The sequence below is a fragment of the Oncorhynchus nerka genome, linkage group LG11 (genome assembly GCF_034236695.1).
Source record: "Oncorhynchus nerka isolate Pitt River linkage group LG11, Oner_Uvic_2.0, whole genome shotgun sequence".
NCBI classification, from domain to species: domain Eukaryota; kingdom Metazoa; phylum Chordata; class Actinopteri; order Salmoniformes; family Salmonidae; genus Oncorhynchus; species Oncorhynchus nerka.
The window spans coordinates 35,274,660-35,294,932 of record NC_088406.1 but is presented as its reverse complement, the minus strand read 5'-3'; the positions used below and the strand labels follow the sequence as shown (position 1 = coordinate 35,294,932).

General features: G+C 42.8%; 1 protein-coding gene across 3 annotated transcripts; it reads left to right on the top strand.

Moving 5' to 3' along the window:
* The first annotated feature begins 797 nt into the window (after positions 1-797).
* On the top strand, positions 798-18,352 carry nek8 (NIMA-related kinase 8). Of its 3 annotated transcripts, none has more exons than XM_029672515.2 (16): positions 798-889; positions 1,458-1,663; positions 1,920-2,152; positions 2,286-2,417; positions 2,710-2,768; positions 4,715-4,797; positions 4,882-5,060; positions 5,328-5,475; positions 8,023-8,099; positions 8,197-8,314; positions 8,438-8,588; positions 12,349-12,381; positions 12,693-12,856; positions 14,089-14,241; positions 14,758-14,916; positions 16,442-18,352. In XM_029672515.2, the coding sequence occupies exons 1-16, from the start codon at positions 843-845 to the stop codon at positions 16,468-16,470; spliced, it is 1,971 nt and encodes a 656-aa protein (XP_029528375.1). In that variant the 5' UTR covers positions 798-842; the 3' UTR covers positions 16,471-18,352. The 3 variants fall into 3 exon arrangements, with proteins under 3 accessions (XP_029528375.1, XP_029528373.1, XP_029528374.1); XM_029672513.2 differs by having other exon boundaries at positions 2,710-2,918; XM_029672514.2 differs by lacking the exon at positions 12,349-12,381 and having other exon boundaries at positions 2,710-2,918.
* The last annotated feature ends 1,921 nt before the right edge of the window (positions 18,353-20,273 follow it).

Sequence of the window (20,273 nt, the reverse complement as noted above, 5' to 3'; positions counted from 1 at the left end):
GTGTGCCAGAAAAACATTGTGCATGCGGATATATCTTCCCCATCCTCCACTGAAACAGGCTTATCTTAGGGAATAGGGTGCCATTTAGAACTTAACCCCCTCTCTAGTTTCCACATCTAGTAATATATTGTTGATGTGATGTGATTCTGACTTCCACCCATTGATTCCTGACACTTTTTGGAGGTTTCTTAAATGTGATGATCTGTACAGATTGGTTTACAACCAGTCAAGCAGTTTCAGCTATTCTTATCTCCCCCCCCAGTAATGTATAGTCTAGATCAGCATGTGGTGTTGGAAGATGTATCTGAGAATAAGCAGAAAACGTGCTGCTTCAAATGATGAAGGCTGTGATGTTTTGCCAATGTATTACAGACCTGGCAAGGCCTTGTCAGGGAGAACGCAATGCGTTTGTTATTGCCCGCATTAGAGCAGAGATGGATGCAGAAAGAACAGGAGCCAAGCTTGGCAGCTGGCTGCTTATCTCAGCTCAGCCGAGGGGAAGGCACTCCATAATTACATGCCGTCTAGACACTGTTACCTGCAGTCGTACCTAGGACAGGAGAGAGATAGTGTGGAGATTAACCCTCTCTCTCTCATTTACACACACACACACACACACACACACACACACACACACACACACGCACACACACACACACACACACACACACACACACACACACACACACACACACACACACACACACACAAGGATGCCCAAGGAAAATAAGAGGTTTGCTTTCAGATCCGCGTGCTTTTTGTCCCAAGTTGTTCCCTGTAGGAGCAGGGGAAGTGTTGCCTGGAGACGACTTTCGATTTTTTTACAGCCTTGAGCAGAGGAGATGGAGAAGTATGAGAAAATCAAAGTGGTCGGAAGAGGAGCTTTTGGGTAAACCAACAGTTATTAACTTTGAACTTCTTGATGAAACTACATCGCTAAGGCACAGTAGCCTTATTTATACTTTTTTTGTGACGTTTTATTTATCTTACTGTCAAACTTAAGTTAAAGTTAAAAACTTCGCAGCTTGTCTATTTGCCAAAATACAGAACGCATGTAAATTAGTTCAGTCGAGTACCGGAACGGCGCGCGCATCTTTTATTAAAAGGCCCGCCTTCATACAATTAGAATTAAGCGCTCATTCTATTTCGATGGTCGCCCTAATCAATATAGTATAATACTAGTTAGTACATGATGAGTGCAAAGCTACTGTGTTGACTTTTTAGTCATAAATGTAATGTGTTATGTTATTTTCCCATTATATAAATTGTAAAACTCTAGTTCTAAGATGTTTTTCTAATGCCCACATGCTTTACATAGCACCAATATCAGTGGCAATAATGTTCAAAAGTGTACAAGCAAATAGGCCCACTGTAAGGGGATAGCCTACACCAGAACACACTTTTCCAACTCTTCCCCACGCTACTCATTCTCCACCTTCCCGTGTCATGTGTGACAGGATAGTGCACCTGTGTCGCCGGCGCAGTGATGGGGCTTTTGTGATCCTGAAGGAGATCCCAGTAGAGCAGATGTCCCGTGATGAACGCCTTGCTGCCCAGAACGAGTGCCAGGTGCTGAAGCTGCTCAACCACCCCAACATCATAGAGTACTATGAGAACTTCCTGGAGGACAAGGCTCTGATGATCGCTATGGAATATGCACCAGGTACTATCACATTACCCCCCCATATCACATAAGGTACATAGAAAGTCTGACACTGTAACATAGGGTGTCAAATATGTTTTGCTTGTCAGACGTTCCCCATGAGATCTTATTCAGTCTCATCAGATGTCAGTCCCTGTTGTAGCGCTTCAGGAGATATATGATAAAGGGCACTGCATTATGTTACAAAACTCTGGGTGGCCTGAGAGCATGATCTATTCTACTGTAACTGTATTATTTTCCTGCTTTCTTACTGTAGGTGGAACCCTAGCCGACTACATTCAGAAGCGCTGTAACTCCCTGCTGGATGAGGACACCATCCTGCACTTCTTTGTCCAGATTCTGCTGGCCCTGTACCACGTGCACAACAAGCTCATCCTACACCGTGACCTGAAGACCCAGAACATTCTGCTTGACAAGCATCAAATGATTGTCAAAATAGGCGACTTTGGAATCTCCAAAATCCTAGTCAGCAAGAGCAAAGCCTACACTGTGAGTGGACATGACGTAGCATTGGTCACCTGACTACATAGTAATGGCCAAATGCGTACGCTGATGAAATGCATAGTCATAGGCAGCACTGGCAGTAGAGTTTATCTTTTGTTTTTGTTTTATTTCCATTCAGGTGGTGGGGACCCCATGCTACATCTCCCCGGAGCTGTGTGAGGGGAAGCCCTACAACCAGAAGAGTGATATCTGGGCCCTGGGCTGTGTTCTATATGAGCTAGCCAGCCTCAAGAGAGCTTTCGAGGCTGCTGTACACATTCTTTTCAAATACACTTCATACATTGTCATTCCAATTTCATAACCTGTCCTTGCACTTTGGAATTATGTGTCAATAGATCCAGAAATAGCATTGAAGTTAATAATATCTCACATTACTTTGAAGCTTTTATCTTTCTATCTCCATGCAAAATGTATTCAAATTTGTGGGATGATGCCTAAAGTTTACTGGTCCAAAAGTAAACCCATAAAAAAATCAACACATTAGCATAGTTTGAAAATGTAACTCCTCTCCTTGGTCTCACTCACTCTTCATTCTTTTACAGAACCTACCTGCCCTAGTGTTGAAGATCATGAGCGGTACCTTTGCCCCAATCTCAGACCGGTACAGTACAGAACTCAGGCAGCTCATCATGAACATGCTCAATCTGGACCCGTCCAAACGCCCTCAGCTCAATGAGATCATGGCCCACCCTGTTTGCATCAGACCCCTGCTAAACCTCTACACTGATATAGGCAATGTCAAAATGCGCAGGTAATGAATGCCACAAAAGTCTGTATCCCAAATGAACACTATTCCCTATACATTTCACTATATAGAGAATAGGGTGCCATTTTGGACACAGCCAAAGCCTGAAGCTTCTAGTCACCAGACTCATCATAAGAAAACAACATTTATCTGATGTGAACATACAGTTGAAGTTTACATACACCTTAGCCAAATACATTTAAACTCAGTTTTCCACAATTCCTGACATTTAATCCCAGTAAAAATTCCCTGTTTTAGGTCAGTTACTTTATTTTAAAAATGTGAAATGTCAGAATAATATTAGAGAGAATGATTTATTTCAGCTTTTATTTATTTCATCACATTCCCAGTGGGTCAGAAGTTTACATACACTCAATTAGTATTTGGTAGCATTGCCTTTAAATTGTTTAACTTGGGTCAAACGTTTCAGGTAGCCTTCCACAAGGTTCCCACAATAAGTTAGGTGAATTTTGTCCCATTCCTCCTGACAGAGCTGGTGTAACTGAGTCAGATTTGTAGGCCTCCTTGCTCGCACACGCTTTTTCAGTTCTGCCCACACATTTTCTATAAGATTGAGGTCAGGGCTTTGTGATGGCCACGCCAAAACCTTGACTTTGTTGTCCTTAAGCCATTTTTCCACAACTTTGGAAGTATTCTTGGGGTCATTGTCCATTTGGAAGACCCATTTGCGATCAAGCTTTAACTTCTTGACTGATGTCTTGAGATGTTGCTTCAATATATCCACATAATTTCCCTGTGAAGTGTACCAGACCCTCCTGCAGCAAAGCACCCCCACAACATGATGCTGCCACCCCTGTGCTTCATGGTTGGGATGGTGTTCTTTGGCTTGCAAGCCTCCCCCTTTTTCCTCCAAACAGAAGGATGGTCATTATGGCCAAACAGTTCTATTTTTGTTTCATCAGACCAGAGGACATTTCTCCAAAATGTATGATATTTTTCCCCATGTGCAGTTGCAAACCATAGTCTGGATTTTTTATGGCGGTTTTGGAGCAGTGGCTTCTTCCTTGCTGAGCGGCCTTTCAGGTTATATCAATATAGGACTCGTTTACTATGGATATAGATACTTTTGTACCTGTTTCCTCCAGCATCTTCACAAGGTCCTTTGCTGTTGTTCTGGGATTGACTCGCACTTTTCGCACCAAAGTACGTTCATCTCTAGGAGACAGAACGCGTCTCCTTCCTAAGCGGTATGGCGGCTGCGTGGTCCCATGGTGTTTATACTTGCGCAGTATTGTTTGGAAATTGCTCCCAAAATGAACCAGACTTGTGGAGGTCTACAATTTTTTTTCTGAGGTCTTGGCTGATTTCTTTTGATTTTCCCATGATTTCTAGCAAAAAGGCACTGAGTTTGAAGGTTGGCCTTGAAATACATCCACAGCTACTCCTCCAATTGACTCAAATGGTGTCAATTAGCCTATCAGAAGCTTCTAAAGCCATGACATCATTATCTGGAATTTTCCAAGCTGTTTAAAGGCACAGTCAACTTAGTGTATGTAAACTTCTGACCAACTGGAATTGTGATACAGTGAATTATAAGTGAAATAATCTGTCTGTAAACAATTGTTGGAAAAATTACTTGTGTCATGCACAAAGTAGATGTCCTCTCCGACTTGCCAAAACTATAGTTTGTTAACAAGAAATTTGTGGAGTGGTTTAAAAACAAGTTTTATTGACTCCAAACTAAGTGTATGTAAACTTCCGACTTCAACTGTACGTGTACATTACCATTGATGGAAATGTATGTATACAATATTCAAAAGACATTTTGATTTCTGGTCCAGAATTGAGAAACCACTGTCCACCGTACAGTCAGGAGGTCATGGTAGACAAGGAGGGCGAATGACCGGCACAAGGTCCTTCAGAGGTCAGTGACATTCCACCCACATCCATGATTGAACCAGTTCTGTAATAATTAACACCTTTGGTATAATTTTCTGTCCTGTACTAGATGGACGGATGGGAACAGGAAAGTTGCACTCCTTCCCCCTGTCATCAGTGTACACATGGGGCAGTGGCATCTCTGCGCCTCTGCGTCTACCCATGCTCAACACAGAGGTGCTGCAGGTGGCCCTGGGACGCACACAGAAGATGGGCGTCACCAAGTCAGGCCGACTCATCACCTGGGAGGTCAGATTGGGTTTCTTGATCCCCATATCCCTTCTCTGTCTGAATGAGGCTTGTCAACCTCAGTTATGGCTTCATATATCAATATTTACCTTAACCAACAAGCTACTAGCTGCCTCTTTAATATCTTCAGATTATGCATTAAAATGGTTAAAGGGTGATAAGATAAAGGATTTTTTTTCAAAACAATCTGAGAGTCTTATCTGGATAGTCTTTAATATCACCAGTATTCACACATTTCCTAACCACGTCCTAATGGTGCTGTGCCAGGCTCCGTCAGTAGGATCTGGTGAGCCCACTCTGCCTGGTGCAGTAGAACAGATGCAGCCGCAGTTCATCTCTCGCTTCCTGGAGGGCCAGTCTGGAGTCACCATCAAGTCTGTGTCCTGTGGGGATCTCTTCACCACCTGTATGACAGGTACAGGCCATAATAACGTCACAAATGGCACCCTATTCCATATACAGTGGGGCAAAAAAGTATTTAGTCAGCCACCAATTGTGCAAGTTCTCCCACTTAAAAAGACGAGAGAGGTCTGTAATTTTCATCATAGGTACACTTCAACTATGACAGACAAAATGAGAAGAAAAAAATCCAGAAAATCACATTGTAGGATTTTTAATGAATTTATTTGCAAAGTATGGTGGAAAATAAGTATTTGGTCAATAACAAAAGTTTATCTCAATACTTATATATTGGTTATATACCCTTTGTTGGCAATGACAGAGGTAAAACGTTTTCTGTAAGGGTTTTCACACACTGTTGCTGGTATTTTGGCCCATTCCTCCATGCAGATCTCCTCTAGGGCTGTTGCTGGTCAACATGGACTTTCAACTCCCTCCAAAGATTTTCTATGGGGTTGAGATCTGGAGACTGGCTAGGCCACTCCAGGACCTTGAAATCCTTCTTACGAAGCCACTCCTTCGTTGCCCGGGCGGTGTGTTTGGTATCATTGTCATGCTGAAAGACCCAGCCACGTTTCATCTTCAATGCCCTTGCTGATGGAAGGAGGTTTTCACTCAAAATCTCACGATACATGGCCCCATTCATTCTTTCCTTTACACGGATCAGTCGTCCTGGTTCCTTTGCAGAAAAACAGCCCCAAAGCATGATGTTTCCACCCCCATGCTTCACAGTATGGTGTTCTTTGGATGCAACTCAGCATTCTTTGTCCTCCAAACACGACGAGTGTTTTTACCAAAAAGTTATATTTTGGTTTCATCTGACCATGTGACATTCTCCCAATCTTCTTCTGGATCATCCAAATGCTCTCTAGCAAACTTCAGACGGGCCTGGACATGTACTGGCTTAAGCAGGGGGACACGTCTGGCACTGCAGGATTTGAGTCCCTGGCGGCGTAGTGTGTTACTGATGGTAGGCTTTGTTACTTTGGTCCCAGCTCTCTGCAGGTCATTCACTAGGTCCCCCCGTGTGGTTCTGGGATTTTTGCTCACTGTTCTTGTGATCATTTTGACCCCACGGGGTGACATCTTGCGTGGAGCCCCAGACCGAGGGAGATTATCAGTGGTCTTGTATGTCTTCCATTTCCTAATAATTGCTCCCACAGTTGATTTCTTCAAACCAAGCTGCTTACCTATTGCAGATTCAGTCTTCCCAGCCTGGTGCAGGTCTACAATTTTGTTTCTGGTGTCCTTTGACAGCTCTTTGGTCTTGGCCATAGTGGAGTGTGACTGTTTGAGGTTGTGGACAGGTGTGGACAGGACTGATAACAAGTTCAAACAGGTGCCATTAATACAGGTAACGAGTGGAGGACAGAGGAGCCTCTTAAAGAAGAAGTTACAGGTCTGTGAGAGACAGAAATCTTGCTTGTTTGTAGGTGACCAAATACTTATTTTCCACCATAATTTGCAAATAAATTCATAAAGAATCCTACAATGTGATTTTCTGGATTTTTTTTCTCATTTCGTCTGTCATAGTTGAAGTGTACATATGATGAAAATTACAGGCATCTCTCATCTTTTTAAGTGGGAGAACTTGCACAATTGGTGGCTGACTAAATACTTTTTGGCCCCACTGTATAGTGCCCACATTTGGAGGGCTCTGGTCAAAAGTGATGCACTATTTAAGCAATATGCACGAGGGGTGTGGTATACGGCCAATATACCACGGCTAAGGGCTGTTCTTAGGCACAAAGTATCGCGGAGCCCTTAGCTGTGGTATATTGGCCATATATCACAAACCCCAGAGGTGCCTTATTGCTATTATAAACTGGTTCAACGTAATCAACGTAATTAGAGCAGTAAAAATACATGTATTTTGTCATACCCTAGGTATATACCACGGCTGTCAGCCAATCAGCAGTCAGAGCTCTAACCACCCAGTTTATAAATAGGGAATATGGTGCCATTTGGGATGCACACCATCTCTCATTGTGTTTCCTGCTGGGGACAACAGCATTTGTGTCAGGTCAGCCTCAGTAGGGGAGCTTCACTATAGGAAATCAATATTTTTTCACTCTGTGTTTTTGCTGCTAAGCACACACTCTGACACACACACACACTGCAGTATAATACTATCATAAAGCACTGGAGCAGCATTGGAATGGAAGATACATTTGAACGTGTGGATGTAATCACCTCTTTCACTGCATTTCTGACAAGAGAACATTCATCAGTGTTTGTCCTCCCCTACAGAATGCAATCACCACACTGCTGGCTTGGCGTTTAGGAGGTACACTTTCTCCAACCGGGATATACCATTAGTCACAGTCATAGTCTTAAGGGAGCTGTCATTAGTCAAATATCAAAAGCAGATGACACAGGATTAAAGAACCTCAGAGCCCAAGCTCTATTTCCTGCTCCCTCGTCACCATTTATCACCGTGGTGGAGCAAGTTAGCATTCCCTTGTTAGGGATTAAAACTCACACGGTTGGCCCGCACTGTGATATAACCACACCCATCAACTCATCGTGCCTATAATCTCCTCTATTTATTTTCAATTTGCAGACCGAGGTATTATTATGACATTTGGAAGTGGAAGCAATGGCTGTCTCGGACATGGAAATTTTAATGACGTAACACAGGTAAATGTCAATGATTTTATGGTTTGTTATAAACATTATTGTGGTCAGTCGTTCCAGTGAAAAAACATATTATTTCTCTGTATGTATTAATGCCCAGCCCAAGATTGTAGAGGCCTTACTCGGATACGAGCTGGTCCAGGTGTCATGTGGTGCTTCCCATGTGCTTGCTGTGACCAATGACAGAGAAGTATTCTCCTGGGGAAGAGGAGACAATGGTAAATGAGCAAGTTTATTTTTGGGGTCGTCAGTCTCTCTCTGTTTCTTGGTTTATGTCAGCAGTGTCTGTGGGAGAGCTTGGCATTCTAACAGAATGTTCTGCTTTCTTCCCCCTCTGGCAGGTCGCCTGGGGCTGGGCACCCAGGACTCCCACAACTCTCCCCAGCAGGTGTGTGTGCCAGGGAAGTTTGAGGCCCACAGGGTGCTGTGTGGAGTGGATTGCTCCATGGTAATCAGCACCCAGAACAGCATTCTGGCCTGTGGCAGCAACAGGTAAAGTTACCTTCTTTTATAGACTACTAACAACATAATCAGTCATTTGCATGAAAGTGCTGTGAAATTGCACAGGCATTCCACAAAGGTTACTATTAATGTGAGTGATCCTTTTCATTAACAACTCACTAAAAAACAGAGCTCACATTAAAGGTGAAACACCAACACCCTGCTTGCTTAAGCACTGACATACTGTAGCTCTTCATGGACATGCTTTGTTGTGTTAAACTCCATGTTAAACTATGGATTTATAGAGGTGGTGTATGACATTATTATGACATCATTAGTGTATTTGTATTTATTATGGATCCACATTAGCTTTGTTTGTTATACGTGAAGGCGACGAATGGAAGACTGTTTGTTTTTGACTGCCTACCTGTGTTTGACCATTGCCTGCGACCACGATTCCTGCCTTCTGCGAAGGCTTAATAAACATCTGCCGCTCTCTGTGCGTAAATCTACACCTTTTTCTCCCTGAGTATTCATTACACATACATTCATAACAGATCTCACAACATATTAAGTGTGTTCCCTCAAGCCTCTACTCTACTAACATATATCTACAACACAAAATCTGTGTGTCTAATGCGTATGTTATCGTGTGTTTGTATGCATGTGTTTGTGTTGCTTCACAGTCCCCACTGTTCCATAAGGTATATTTTAATCTGTTTTTTCTTTCAATCTAATTTTACTACTGGCACAAGTTACTTGATGTGGAATAGAGTTCCATGTAGTACTGTGTGCCTCCCATAGTCTGTTCTGGACTTGGGAGCTGTGAAGAGACCTCTAACATGGTTTGTGGGGTATGCATGGGTGTCCGAGCTGGGGGCTAGTAGTTCAGATCAAAACTAATTTTATTTGTCACATACACATGGTTAGCAGATGTTAATGCGAGTGTAGCGAAATGCTTGTGCTTCTAGTTCCGACCATGCAGTAATATCTAACAAGTAATCTAACAATTTCACAACTACCTTATACACACAAGTGTAAAGGAATGAATATGTACATAAAAATACATGGATGAGCGATGGCCGAACGGCATAGGCAGGTATCGAGTACAGTATATACATATGAGATGAGTAATGTAGGGTATGTAAACATTATATAAAGTGGCTAGTGATACATTTATTATATCCAATTATTAAAATGGCTAGAGATGAGTCAGTATGTTGGCAGCAGCCACTCAATGTTAGTGATGGCAGTTTAGCAGTCTGATGGCCTTGAGATAGACGCTGTTTTTCAGTCTCTCGGTCCCAGCTTTGATGCACCTGTACTGACCTCGCCTTCTGGATGATAGTGGGGTGAACAGGCAGTGGCTCGGGTGGTTGTTGTTCTTGATGATCTTTTTGGCCTTCCTGTGACATCGGGTGGTGTAGGTGTCCTGGAGGGCAGGTAGTTTGCCCCCGGTGATGCATTGTGCAGACCTCACAACCCTCTGGAGAGCCTTACGGTTGTGGGTGGAGCAGTTGCCGTACCAGGTGGTGATACAGCCCGATAGGATGCTCTCGATTGTGCACCTGTAAGTTTGAGTGTTTTTGGTGACCAGCCGGATTTCTTCAGCCTCCTGAGGTTGAAGAGGCGCTGCTGCGCCTTCTTCACCACGTCTGTCTGGGGGAACCATTTCAGTTTGTCCGTGATGTGTCTTTCCACCTTCTCCACTACTGTCCCGTCGATGTGGATAGGGGGCTGCTCCCTCTGCTGTTTCCTGAAGTCCACCATCATCTCCTTTGGGCTCCTTTGGGCTGCCACCTGGGGGCAGCCCGTCAGGAAGTCCAGGACCCAGTTGCATAGGGCGGGGTCGAGACCCAGGGTCTCGAGCTTAATGACGAGTTTGGAGGGTACTATGGTGTTAAATGCTGAGCTGTAATCTATGAACAGCATTCTTACATAGGTATTCCTCTTGTCCAGATGGGTTAGGGCAGTGTGCAGTGTGATTGCGATTGCGTCATCTGTGGACCTATTGGGGCGGTAAGCAAATTGGAGTGGGTCTAGGGCGTCAGGTAGGGTGGGTGGAGGTGATATGGTCCTTGACTAGTCTCTCAAAGCACTTCATGATGACGGAAGTGAGTGCTACGGGGCGATAGTCATTTAGCTCAGTTACCTTAGCTTTCTGGGAACAGGAACAATGGTGGCCCTCTTGAAGCATGTGGGAACAACAGACTGGGATAAGGATTGATTGAATATATCCGTAAACACACCCGCAAACTGGTCTGCGCATGCTCTGAGGACGCGGCTGGTGATGCCGTCTGGGCCTGCAGCCTTGCGAGGGTTAACACGTTTAAATGCTTTACTCACATTGGCTGCAGTTAAGGAGAGCCCGCAGGTTTTGGTAGCGGGCCGTGTCGGTGGCACTGTTTTGTCCTCAAAGCAAGCAAAGAAGTTGTTTAGTTTGTCTGGGAGCAAGCCATCGTGGTCCACGATGGGGCTGGTTTTCTTTTTGTAGTCTGTGATTGACTGTAGACCCTGCCACATACCTCTCGTGTCTGAGCCGTTGAATTGCGACTCTACTTTGTCTCTATACTGACTCTTAGCTTGTTTGATTGCCTTGCGGAGGGAATAGCTACACTGTTTGTATTCGGTCATGTGTCCGGTCGCCTTGCCCTGATTTAAAAACCATGATTCGCGCTTTCAGTTTTGCGCGAATGCTGCCATCAATCCACGGTTTCTGGTTGGGGAAGATTTTAATAGTCGCTGTGGGTACATCACCAATGCACTTGCTAATAAACCCGCTCACCGAATCAGCGTATTCATCAATGTTATTGTTCGACGCAATGCGGAACATATCCCAGTCCACGTGATAAAGCAATCTTTTTTTCTTTTTTTTAAAATTTAATTTGACCCCTTTTTCTCCCCAATTTCGTGGTATCCAATTGTTTTAGTAGCTACTATCTTGTCTAATCGCTACAACTCCCATACGGGCTCGGGAGAGACGAAGATTGAAAGTCATGCGTCCTCCGATACACAACCCAACCAAGCCGCACTGCTTCTTAACACAGCACATTCCAACCCGGAAGCCAGCCGCACCAATGTGTCGGAGGAACACCGTGCACCTGGCAACCTTGGTTAGCGCGCACTGCGCCCGGCCCACCACAGGAGTCGCTCGGGACGGTGGGTTTTGTGATGAATGAGCCATCTGATTCAATGAATGATGCGGAGTTTGCCTTTTTTGCCCATTTAATTGAAAGTGTTTCGCTACTTTTTTACTATTATTCTTTGTCATTTATCTTTGTTTCATAGTGTAGTTTCTTCTTTCTATTGAGTTTAGTCACACAATTCCTCAATTTGCAGTACGTTTTCCAATCGGTTGTACAGCCAGACCTATTTGCCATATCTTTTGCCTCATCCTTCTCAACCATACAATTGTTCAATTCCTCATCAATCAATTTGATAGTTTTTACATTCATTTTCTTAATTGGTGCATCCTTATTAATAACTGGGATAAGCAATTTCATGAATGTGTCAAGGGCAGCATCTGGTTGCTCGTCATTACACACCACAGACCAACAAATATTCTTCACATCAACAACATAGGAATCACTACAAAACGTATTGTATGATCTCTTCTACACAATAAGAGATCACATTGCCCAGACACCTGTGGTTTAGCTACTTCCTGCCCTCCTTAACTCTTTCTCTTACTCACTCCACACCATACGGAATATTTATCTGCCTTGAACACAGAACGAAGAAACTCCCCTTCAATGAATTCTTACAGAACATGACACAGCATTTCTTAACTTTTCTCCTTACAATTTTGTAGTGTGATATGTGAAAACACACATCAGCTGATAAGGTAAACTGGATCTACTTTACTTTTAAGTTATCAATGTTTCCCTTTTGATACGATTCAAACATTATTTAATTAAATGGCTAGAGTAGTAGATTGGCATTATCTTATCTGGCTGTGTTTACACAGGTATTCCACTTTTGATAGTTTTCCAATAATTGGGTTTGGACCAATCAGATCTTTTGCATGCCAATAATTGGGCAAAAGATCAGAATTAGGCTGCCTGTGTAAATGCAGCACCTTTTATCAATTACATTTAAGCCTATACATGTGCTGCCATGAAAACAATTGTGATTCCTCTAAATGTGCTTGATTAGGTTCAACAAGCTGGGGTTGGATAAGATCAATGCTGCAGAGGAGCCAGCCCCCTGTGACCAGATTGAAGAAGTCTACTTGTTCAGTCCTGTCCAATCAGCACCTCTGAATGTGGACAAGGTTGTTTACATTGACATTGGAACAGCCCACTCTGTTGCTGTCACAGGTGAAATTATATTTTGTCTTCACCTCATATGCCTGACACGTCACCATGCAGTTCCTGAACCCATCGTAACTAAATCAAATCAAATGTATTTATATAGCCCTTCGTACATCAGCTGATATCTCAAAGTGCTGTACAGAAACCCAGCCTAAAACCCCAAACAGCAAGCAATGCAGGTGTAGAAGCATAACTGAATGCCTCGATGCCTGTCTGCTTTATATAGTAGGTTACCCATTCTAATGGAACAGTAACTGAATGTCTCGATGCCTGCCTGCTTTATATAGTAGGTTACCCATTCTAATGGAGCAGTAACTGAATGTCTCGATGCCTGCTTTATATAGTAGGTTACCCATTCTAATGGAACAGTAACTGAATGTCTCGATGCCTGCCTGCTTTATATAGTAGGTTACCCATTCTAATGGAACAGTAACTGAATGTCTCGATGCCTGCCTGCTTTATATAGTAGCTTACCCATTCTAATGGAACAGTAACTGAATGCCTTGATGCCTGCCTGCTTTATATAGGAAACCACGGCCACATGACTCACTGTCTGTAAAAGTAAAACATTTTTATGAACGGGGTGGTGTAGCTAATAAACTTGCCACTGAGTGCAAGTTATATTGTACATACCTGGTACGAGGACAGGGATATGTTGTGTGAGGGCTCCAGGGTAAGGGTAGTAACCTACCTGGTACGAGGACAGGGATATGTTGTGTGAGGGCTCCAGGGTTTAGGGTAGTATCCTACCTGGTACGAGGACAGGGATATGTTGTGTGAGGGCTCCAGGGTTAGGGTAGTATCCTACCTGGTACGAGGACAGGGATATGTTGTGTGAGGGCTCCAGGGTTAGGGTAGTATCCTACCTGGTACGAGGACAGGGATATGTTGTGTGAGGGCTCCAGGGTTAGGGTAGTAACCTACCTGGTACGAGGACAGGGATATGTTGTGTGAGGGCTCCAGGGTTAGGGTAGTATCCTACCTCGTACGAGGACAGGGATATGTTGTGTGAGGGCTCCAGGGTTTAGGGTAGTAACCTACCTGGTACGAGGACAGGGAAACCCAAAGTTCCTGTAAGATGCAAGGACGTGACATCCCTGTGTCATGCTTACACAGTAAAACATGTAACTATATTGTAATAACATTATCTACTATAGGATGAATGTGCTTCTATGTGTCCTTTGACAATACACAATAACAATCTTCACACATTTAATCCCCCTGTTTCGTGTGTCCAGAGAAGGGGCAGTGTTTCACATTTGGCAGTAACCAGCATGGTCAGCTGGGCTGTAGCTCCCGCCGGACCAGTCGTGTGCCTTATCCGGTGCCGGGCCTTCAGGGCATCATCATGGCAGCCTGTGGGGATGCATTCACTCTGGCAATTGGATCAGGTGAGTAAGAGGCATTGGCAAGAAGGGAAGATGCTTTAAGCAGACATTTTCAGTTTATATAAAATATTGGAGAAACGTGATGTTCTCAGTAAATTTAGATATCGCACTTTATTAGAAGAGCTAATTGAACACTGTACAAATCTGTTTCTGTAATGTCTTTTGTAATTGTGCTTCCAGCGACTGCTTTAAGGTCCTTAATATGTTGTAACAGAGGTGTGTTAGACATTTTCCAAAGGGTAGAGTTGTGGAGAATGACACAATACATGTCAGAATGTGTCAATGATCAGCTCGACTTCCCATAGGGAGATGGCAGGCACAGTCACCTCATTGTTCAGGGCTGTCTTTGATCAGATCTGCTCTCCCAGGGATAGATAGAGCCATTGTGCAGTCAGGAGAGGAGAGGGATGGGATAGAGGGGAGGAGAAGAGAGGGCTGTCTGTTAAGGATTGTGCAGATTCATGAATCCTGGGGTGCGCTGAAGAATATAACTATTCTGTACTCTCTATCTTGGTGTAGAAGGGGAGGTGTATACCTGGGGAAAGGGGGCCCGTGGCCGCCTCGGAAGAAAAGAGGAGGATTCTGGGATACCGAAGGCAGTGCAGCTCGACGAGAGTCACCCGTTCACGGTGACGTCAGTGGCATGTTGTCATGGCAACACTCTGCTGGCAGTGAAACGTAATATTTTACCTATTACCTTTTTGTTAAAGAAAATTATGTGAAATTGCCAGTAGCACATACTGTATGTGGTGAAATCAAACAGCAATCACTGGGATGAAAGAAAGGTACAACTTGAAACAAGCTTCTTTAGATGTGGCTGACAGAGATCCATGTTTTTTCTTGTAGAACAGAAGGTCTGAAAGAGCCTATTTGTTAATAGCTTGATAATTAGCTAACCCCACAATGCAGATTTTCCTGTGGCTTTCTCCCAGTCAGTAAAATCAGAAGTGAACACCAAGCCCCATGTTTGGCTTTTTGTGTCTCCATCGCCTCAGGGTCTGTAGTAACAGAGGCTCATTAACGGTGGATGAGGCAATCAGTTGTACCTTGCTCTCCACAAGCAATAAAATGAACAACAGGGGCCTGCCTCCCTGTCATGCTTAGCTTGTTAGTCATTGGGGAGATGAGCTGGGGTTAGCTCTTTCTATAAACTTGAATGTAACAAACCAGTGTATCTGATAATAGGCTTCCTCTGTGCCATGTCCACAAAACCAGGCAGAGGGTTGATTAGGTTGTATGTCTCTATTTACACCAGTAATAATTTAATAATTTACTCACATTTCACTATTCCCTTACACTGTACATTTATAATTATTGATTTCAGGTTGTTGCATGCAGTTTATGGATCTTCATGTAATGTGAATAGTTCCCCAACCTCAATAAGATCATGTATTATCCAGTCTGTGATGAATGGTCAGGAATACATACTATAGCGGACAAGCCAGCAATTCCTCTGCTTTAAAACAACGACGGTTTCCCAAATGGTACCCTATTCCCTTTGTAGTGCACTACTATTGACCAGAACCCAATGGGCTTTGATCAAAAGTACTGCACTATATTGGGAATAGGGTGCCAATTGTGACACAACCAATATCTATTCAAATCACGCATGGAATAAACTAAAGCAACCCTCCCATTACAAATAGATGCAGATTTAGGAAAGATTAAATTGCACTTAAAAATCTCATCAGTAAGTAAGAGAGATGTCTCTAATCTTTGGAAGAGACCCAATCCTGTTGCAGTGTAACTCTGACCTGGCTGTGTTGTAGTGCGTACCATGTGGTAGTGACCTGAAATGCAAACACAGCAGCCAGAGTGCCCTCACACAGGTCATTTCACCCACATTTGACTTCCATTGGTTTTGTTATTTTATCAATGTATGAGTAGTACATTAATCCAGATACAGTATGACTAAATGCATGGTAGACAATGGCAGTGTGTGGGCATTAGAAACATTATTGTGCCACCACACCTACTGCATTGTGTGAAGTAGTGAAGTAATCAAGATGAAAATGTGGGTGTATCAATATCTAAGATACAAGAGTGAAATAATTCAATACCTGTCCTGAAACCTTTTACAAGACTCAGGCCCCTAAAGTATCTAACTGTACACAAGCATGCATTGTGTAAGATGGTATATTCTTTCCTGTCTTTAGTACTAATGTAAGTGATACGTTGATGGCTTCTGATTACTCTTTCTCAGCTTTGCTTGAGGAGCCAGTCCCCAGATGATACAGCTCTGAAAACCATCCCACCACTGTCCACCCCTTCAGTAGCTGTCAGGAGAGAAACAGTGGCACAAGGTGAAGGACTGCTAGCCTCCTCTCTGAATAACCTCTTCCAGTGGCCGGTAGTTTACTAAGCTGTTGGAGGATTCCTGCACATCTTACACAGTTTCAGTTGAGCTGTCTCAAGTCAGTTTATATATTTTTTTAATATTATGTTTTTCAAACAGTATTATGTAAATGGTGGGGCTTTATTAATGGCACAATTTATGGAACAAATGCAAAACAATCCTATTTAGCTTCCCGAGCTTATGTAGCTGGTAGCTAATAGAATGCTTTACCAACAGTATTGGAGTGAGATTGCAGAAGGAATTGGGGAGCTGTCCTGCTGTAAAGTTTTGTCCTCTCTCACCAGTGAGGTTAGCATGATAAAACACACAGTTCCAGGATGTCTAACTGGTTTGGTAGCTTTATTTACCCAGTATTGAGTTAGACAAAACAATGTGTGTGAAGAAGGAAGGCTGCTCGTTTAGGACTGCCACTACCGTGTGAGCCTACTAACTGACTTGTCAGTCAAATGAAGCAAGCAAGTACGGCACTTCAAATCTTAAGCACGTTATCAGTGTGCTTTTAGGATTAGTCCTCATCAATTGGTTTAGAAAGTTTTGTTTTCATTCACAATAACAGATGGTGTGTTTAGTATCATAGTAAGGTACTTTTAGACAACACATGAACAGTGACATTTTCTTTAAGACGGTTGACTAAAGGAGGCCACTTCTATTGTAAATGCATTTCAAGTCACATAGACCTTTCAATCCTCAAGAGTTCAAAGATTATTTAAGATTTTGTATGTAGAAGTGCCTCTAACAGCATGGCACAGGTGTGAGAGACACATTAAGAGTCAATATTGGCTCTTCAGCTGTGTGTGTGTCGTAGGCATGAGCCAGTTTGATATGATGTGCTTAATTAGAACCCTTAATGCATCCCAAATGGCACCCTATTCTCTACATAGTGCACTATTTATGGGCCCTGATAAAAAAAATAGTGCACTATATAGAGAAAAGGGTGATATTTGGGACGCATACACTAGCTTGATCCTACTCTGGAAAGCCTCCAAACAGGCTGGGATGGTAAGTGCTCCAGACAGAGGAAATCAATGTTATTGGCCTGCTCCTTACTATCTCTATGTCACCCACTCTAGTATCAGTGATGTAGTGGTAAGAATAGGTGGTTAAACTGATCACCGGTCACAGTGAAAAAAGTAACGCTCCATATACTTTCAATGCATTTTCCACCAAAATGTTGGTAAACTGTAGTGCAAGAAAAGGTGCATCACTGTCTGGTATCCAAGATGATTTCCAAGCAGATGTTTTTGTTTTCCATTTTTGGAAGAAATGTGAACATGATTCATGTTAGTGCTTTGCCTGCAGTGTTGCCAATTTGTCAGAACAATCCTCTTAATTTACCTTCTGTGGTACCACTGACACAATTTTTCTGTGAGAAAAAAACGTATCTTATTTCCCAATCATTATGTAACAAATAACAATTGATATGTGTGCTGTTATTACATAGTTACTGCCTTTGTTGGTATATGAATATGCCATTTTATAAATTCTGTCAAAGAAGGAATGGTCTATTCTTGTATTGTACATAATGTACCAGATCATTGATAAACACTGTATAGTATGCCTATTGTATGTGATACAATTATCAACTAAATTATAAATGAATAAGGGACAAGAAATTTGAAATGGATTTTCTTTGTTTGGGTCGCTATTTCATGTCAGATTACTTTAGTCAAAACTGAGTTAAATCATTTGTAATGATTGTGAAAACAGTTTATGAAGAATTGAGGCAGCAATAAATCAGGAGTTAGAAAAAGTTGAAAACATGTATTGTTTTGTTCATGATATCTATAGCTCTACTGTGTGTGTGTGTGTGTGTGTGTGTGTGTGTGTGTGTGTGTGTGTGTGTGTGTGTGTGTGTGTGTGTGTGTGTGTACAAACACACACACACAGTGCCTTCAGAAAGTTTTCAGACCCCTTGACTTTTTCCACATTTTATGTTATAGCCTTATTCTAAAATGGATTAAATTAAATAAAAAGTCCTCATCAAATCTACACCCAATACCCCATAATGACAAAGCGAAAACAGATTGTTATTTACATAAGTATTCAGACCCTTTGGTATGAGACTTGAAGTTGAATTCAGGTGCATCTAGTTTCCATTGATCATCCTTGAGATGTTTCTACAACTTGATTGGAGTCCACCTGTGGTAAATTCAATTGATTGGACATAATTTGGAAAAGCACACACCTGCACACGTTTGGAACAACCAAGACCCTTCCTGGAGCTGGCCGCCTGGCCAAACTGAGCAAACGGGGGAGAAGGGCCTTGGTCAGGGAGGTGACCAAGAACCCGATTCTCACTCGGACAGAGCTCTAGAGTCCCTCTTTGGAGATGGGAGAACCTTCAAGAAGGACAACAATCTCTGCACCACTCCACCAATCAGGCCTTTATGGTAGAGTGGCTAGATGGAAGCCACTCTTCAGTAAAAGGCACATGACAGCCTGCTTGGAGTTGGAAAAAGGCACCTAAAGACTCTCAGACCATGAGAAACAAGAGTCTCTGGTCTGATGAACCCCATATTGAACTCTTTGGCCTGAATGCCAAGCATCACGCCTGGAAGAAACCTGGTACCATCCCTACGGTGAAGCATGGTTGTGGCAGCATCATGTTGTGGGGATGTTTTTCTGGGACTGGGATACTAGTCAGAATTGAGGGAAAGATGAACAGAGCAAAGTACAGAGAGATCCTTGATGAAAACCTGCTCCAGAGCGCTCAGAACATCAGACTGGGGCGAAGGTTCACCTTCCAACAGGACAACGACCCTAAGCACACAGCCAACACAACGCATGAGTGGCTTCTCTAAATGTCCTTGAGTCAGAATCCCGACTTGAACCCGATTGAACATCTCTTGAGGGCCAAGAAAATAGCTGTGCAGCGACGCTCCCCATCCAACCTGACAGAGCTTGAGAGGATCTGCAGAGAAGAATGGGAGAAACTCCCAAAATACAGGTGTGCCAAGCTTGTAGCATCATACCTAAGAAAAGTCGAGGCTGTAATTACTTCCAAAGGTGCTTCTACAAAGTACTGTGTAAAGGGTCTGAATACTCATGTAAATGTGATATTTCTGGGGGTTTAAAAAAAAATGTTCTGAAAACCTTTTGTAACGTAACAAAATGTGGAAAAAGTAAAGGGGTCTGAATACTTTCCGAATGCACTATAAATATAGAATTTCTATAGAGTCCCTCAATGGAGGTGTCATAATACCCATAAAACCTAGTGGTCAAAGAAGGAAATGGTTCCAATTGTTTTTCCACCATAAATTTTTCCCATAGAAACACTTAAAATAAGGTCTGTGTTTCATGTAGGCTTACCCTGGCGTTATGTTTTGATAACCATGTATATCTCTCTTGGACAAGGTGATTTTAATCAATATATTCAGCTCTATTTACTTTCAGATTCGAAGTAGACATCATGCAAAACTACATATCCCTGCAAGCTCCTGCATTTCTTCTCTAGCTGACACCTTTGCTAACAGTTCACAGAATTGTCCATTTATAGAAATGTAGCAAATGTATGAATTACTTAATTTAGCTGACATTGGGTAGTTAATTCAGAGATTCTTACCTTTGCCTCGAGTCGACAGTCTTGTCCAGATCATCATGACATTTGTAGTTCTTTATGATATCCACATTAGCAGCTAATTAACATTTCATTTTTGGGGGGTAAATACAGGCAAATTAT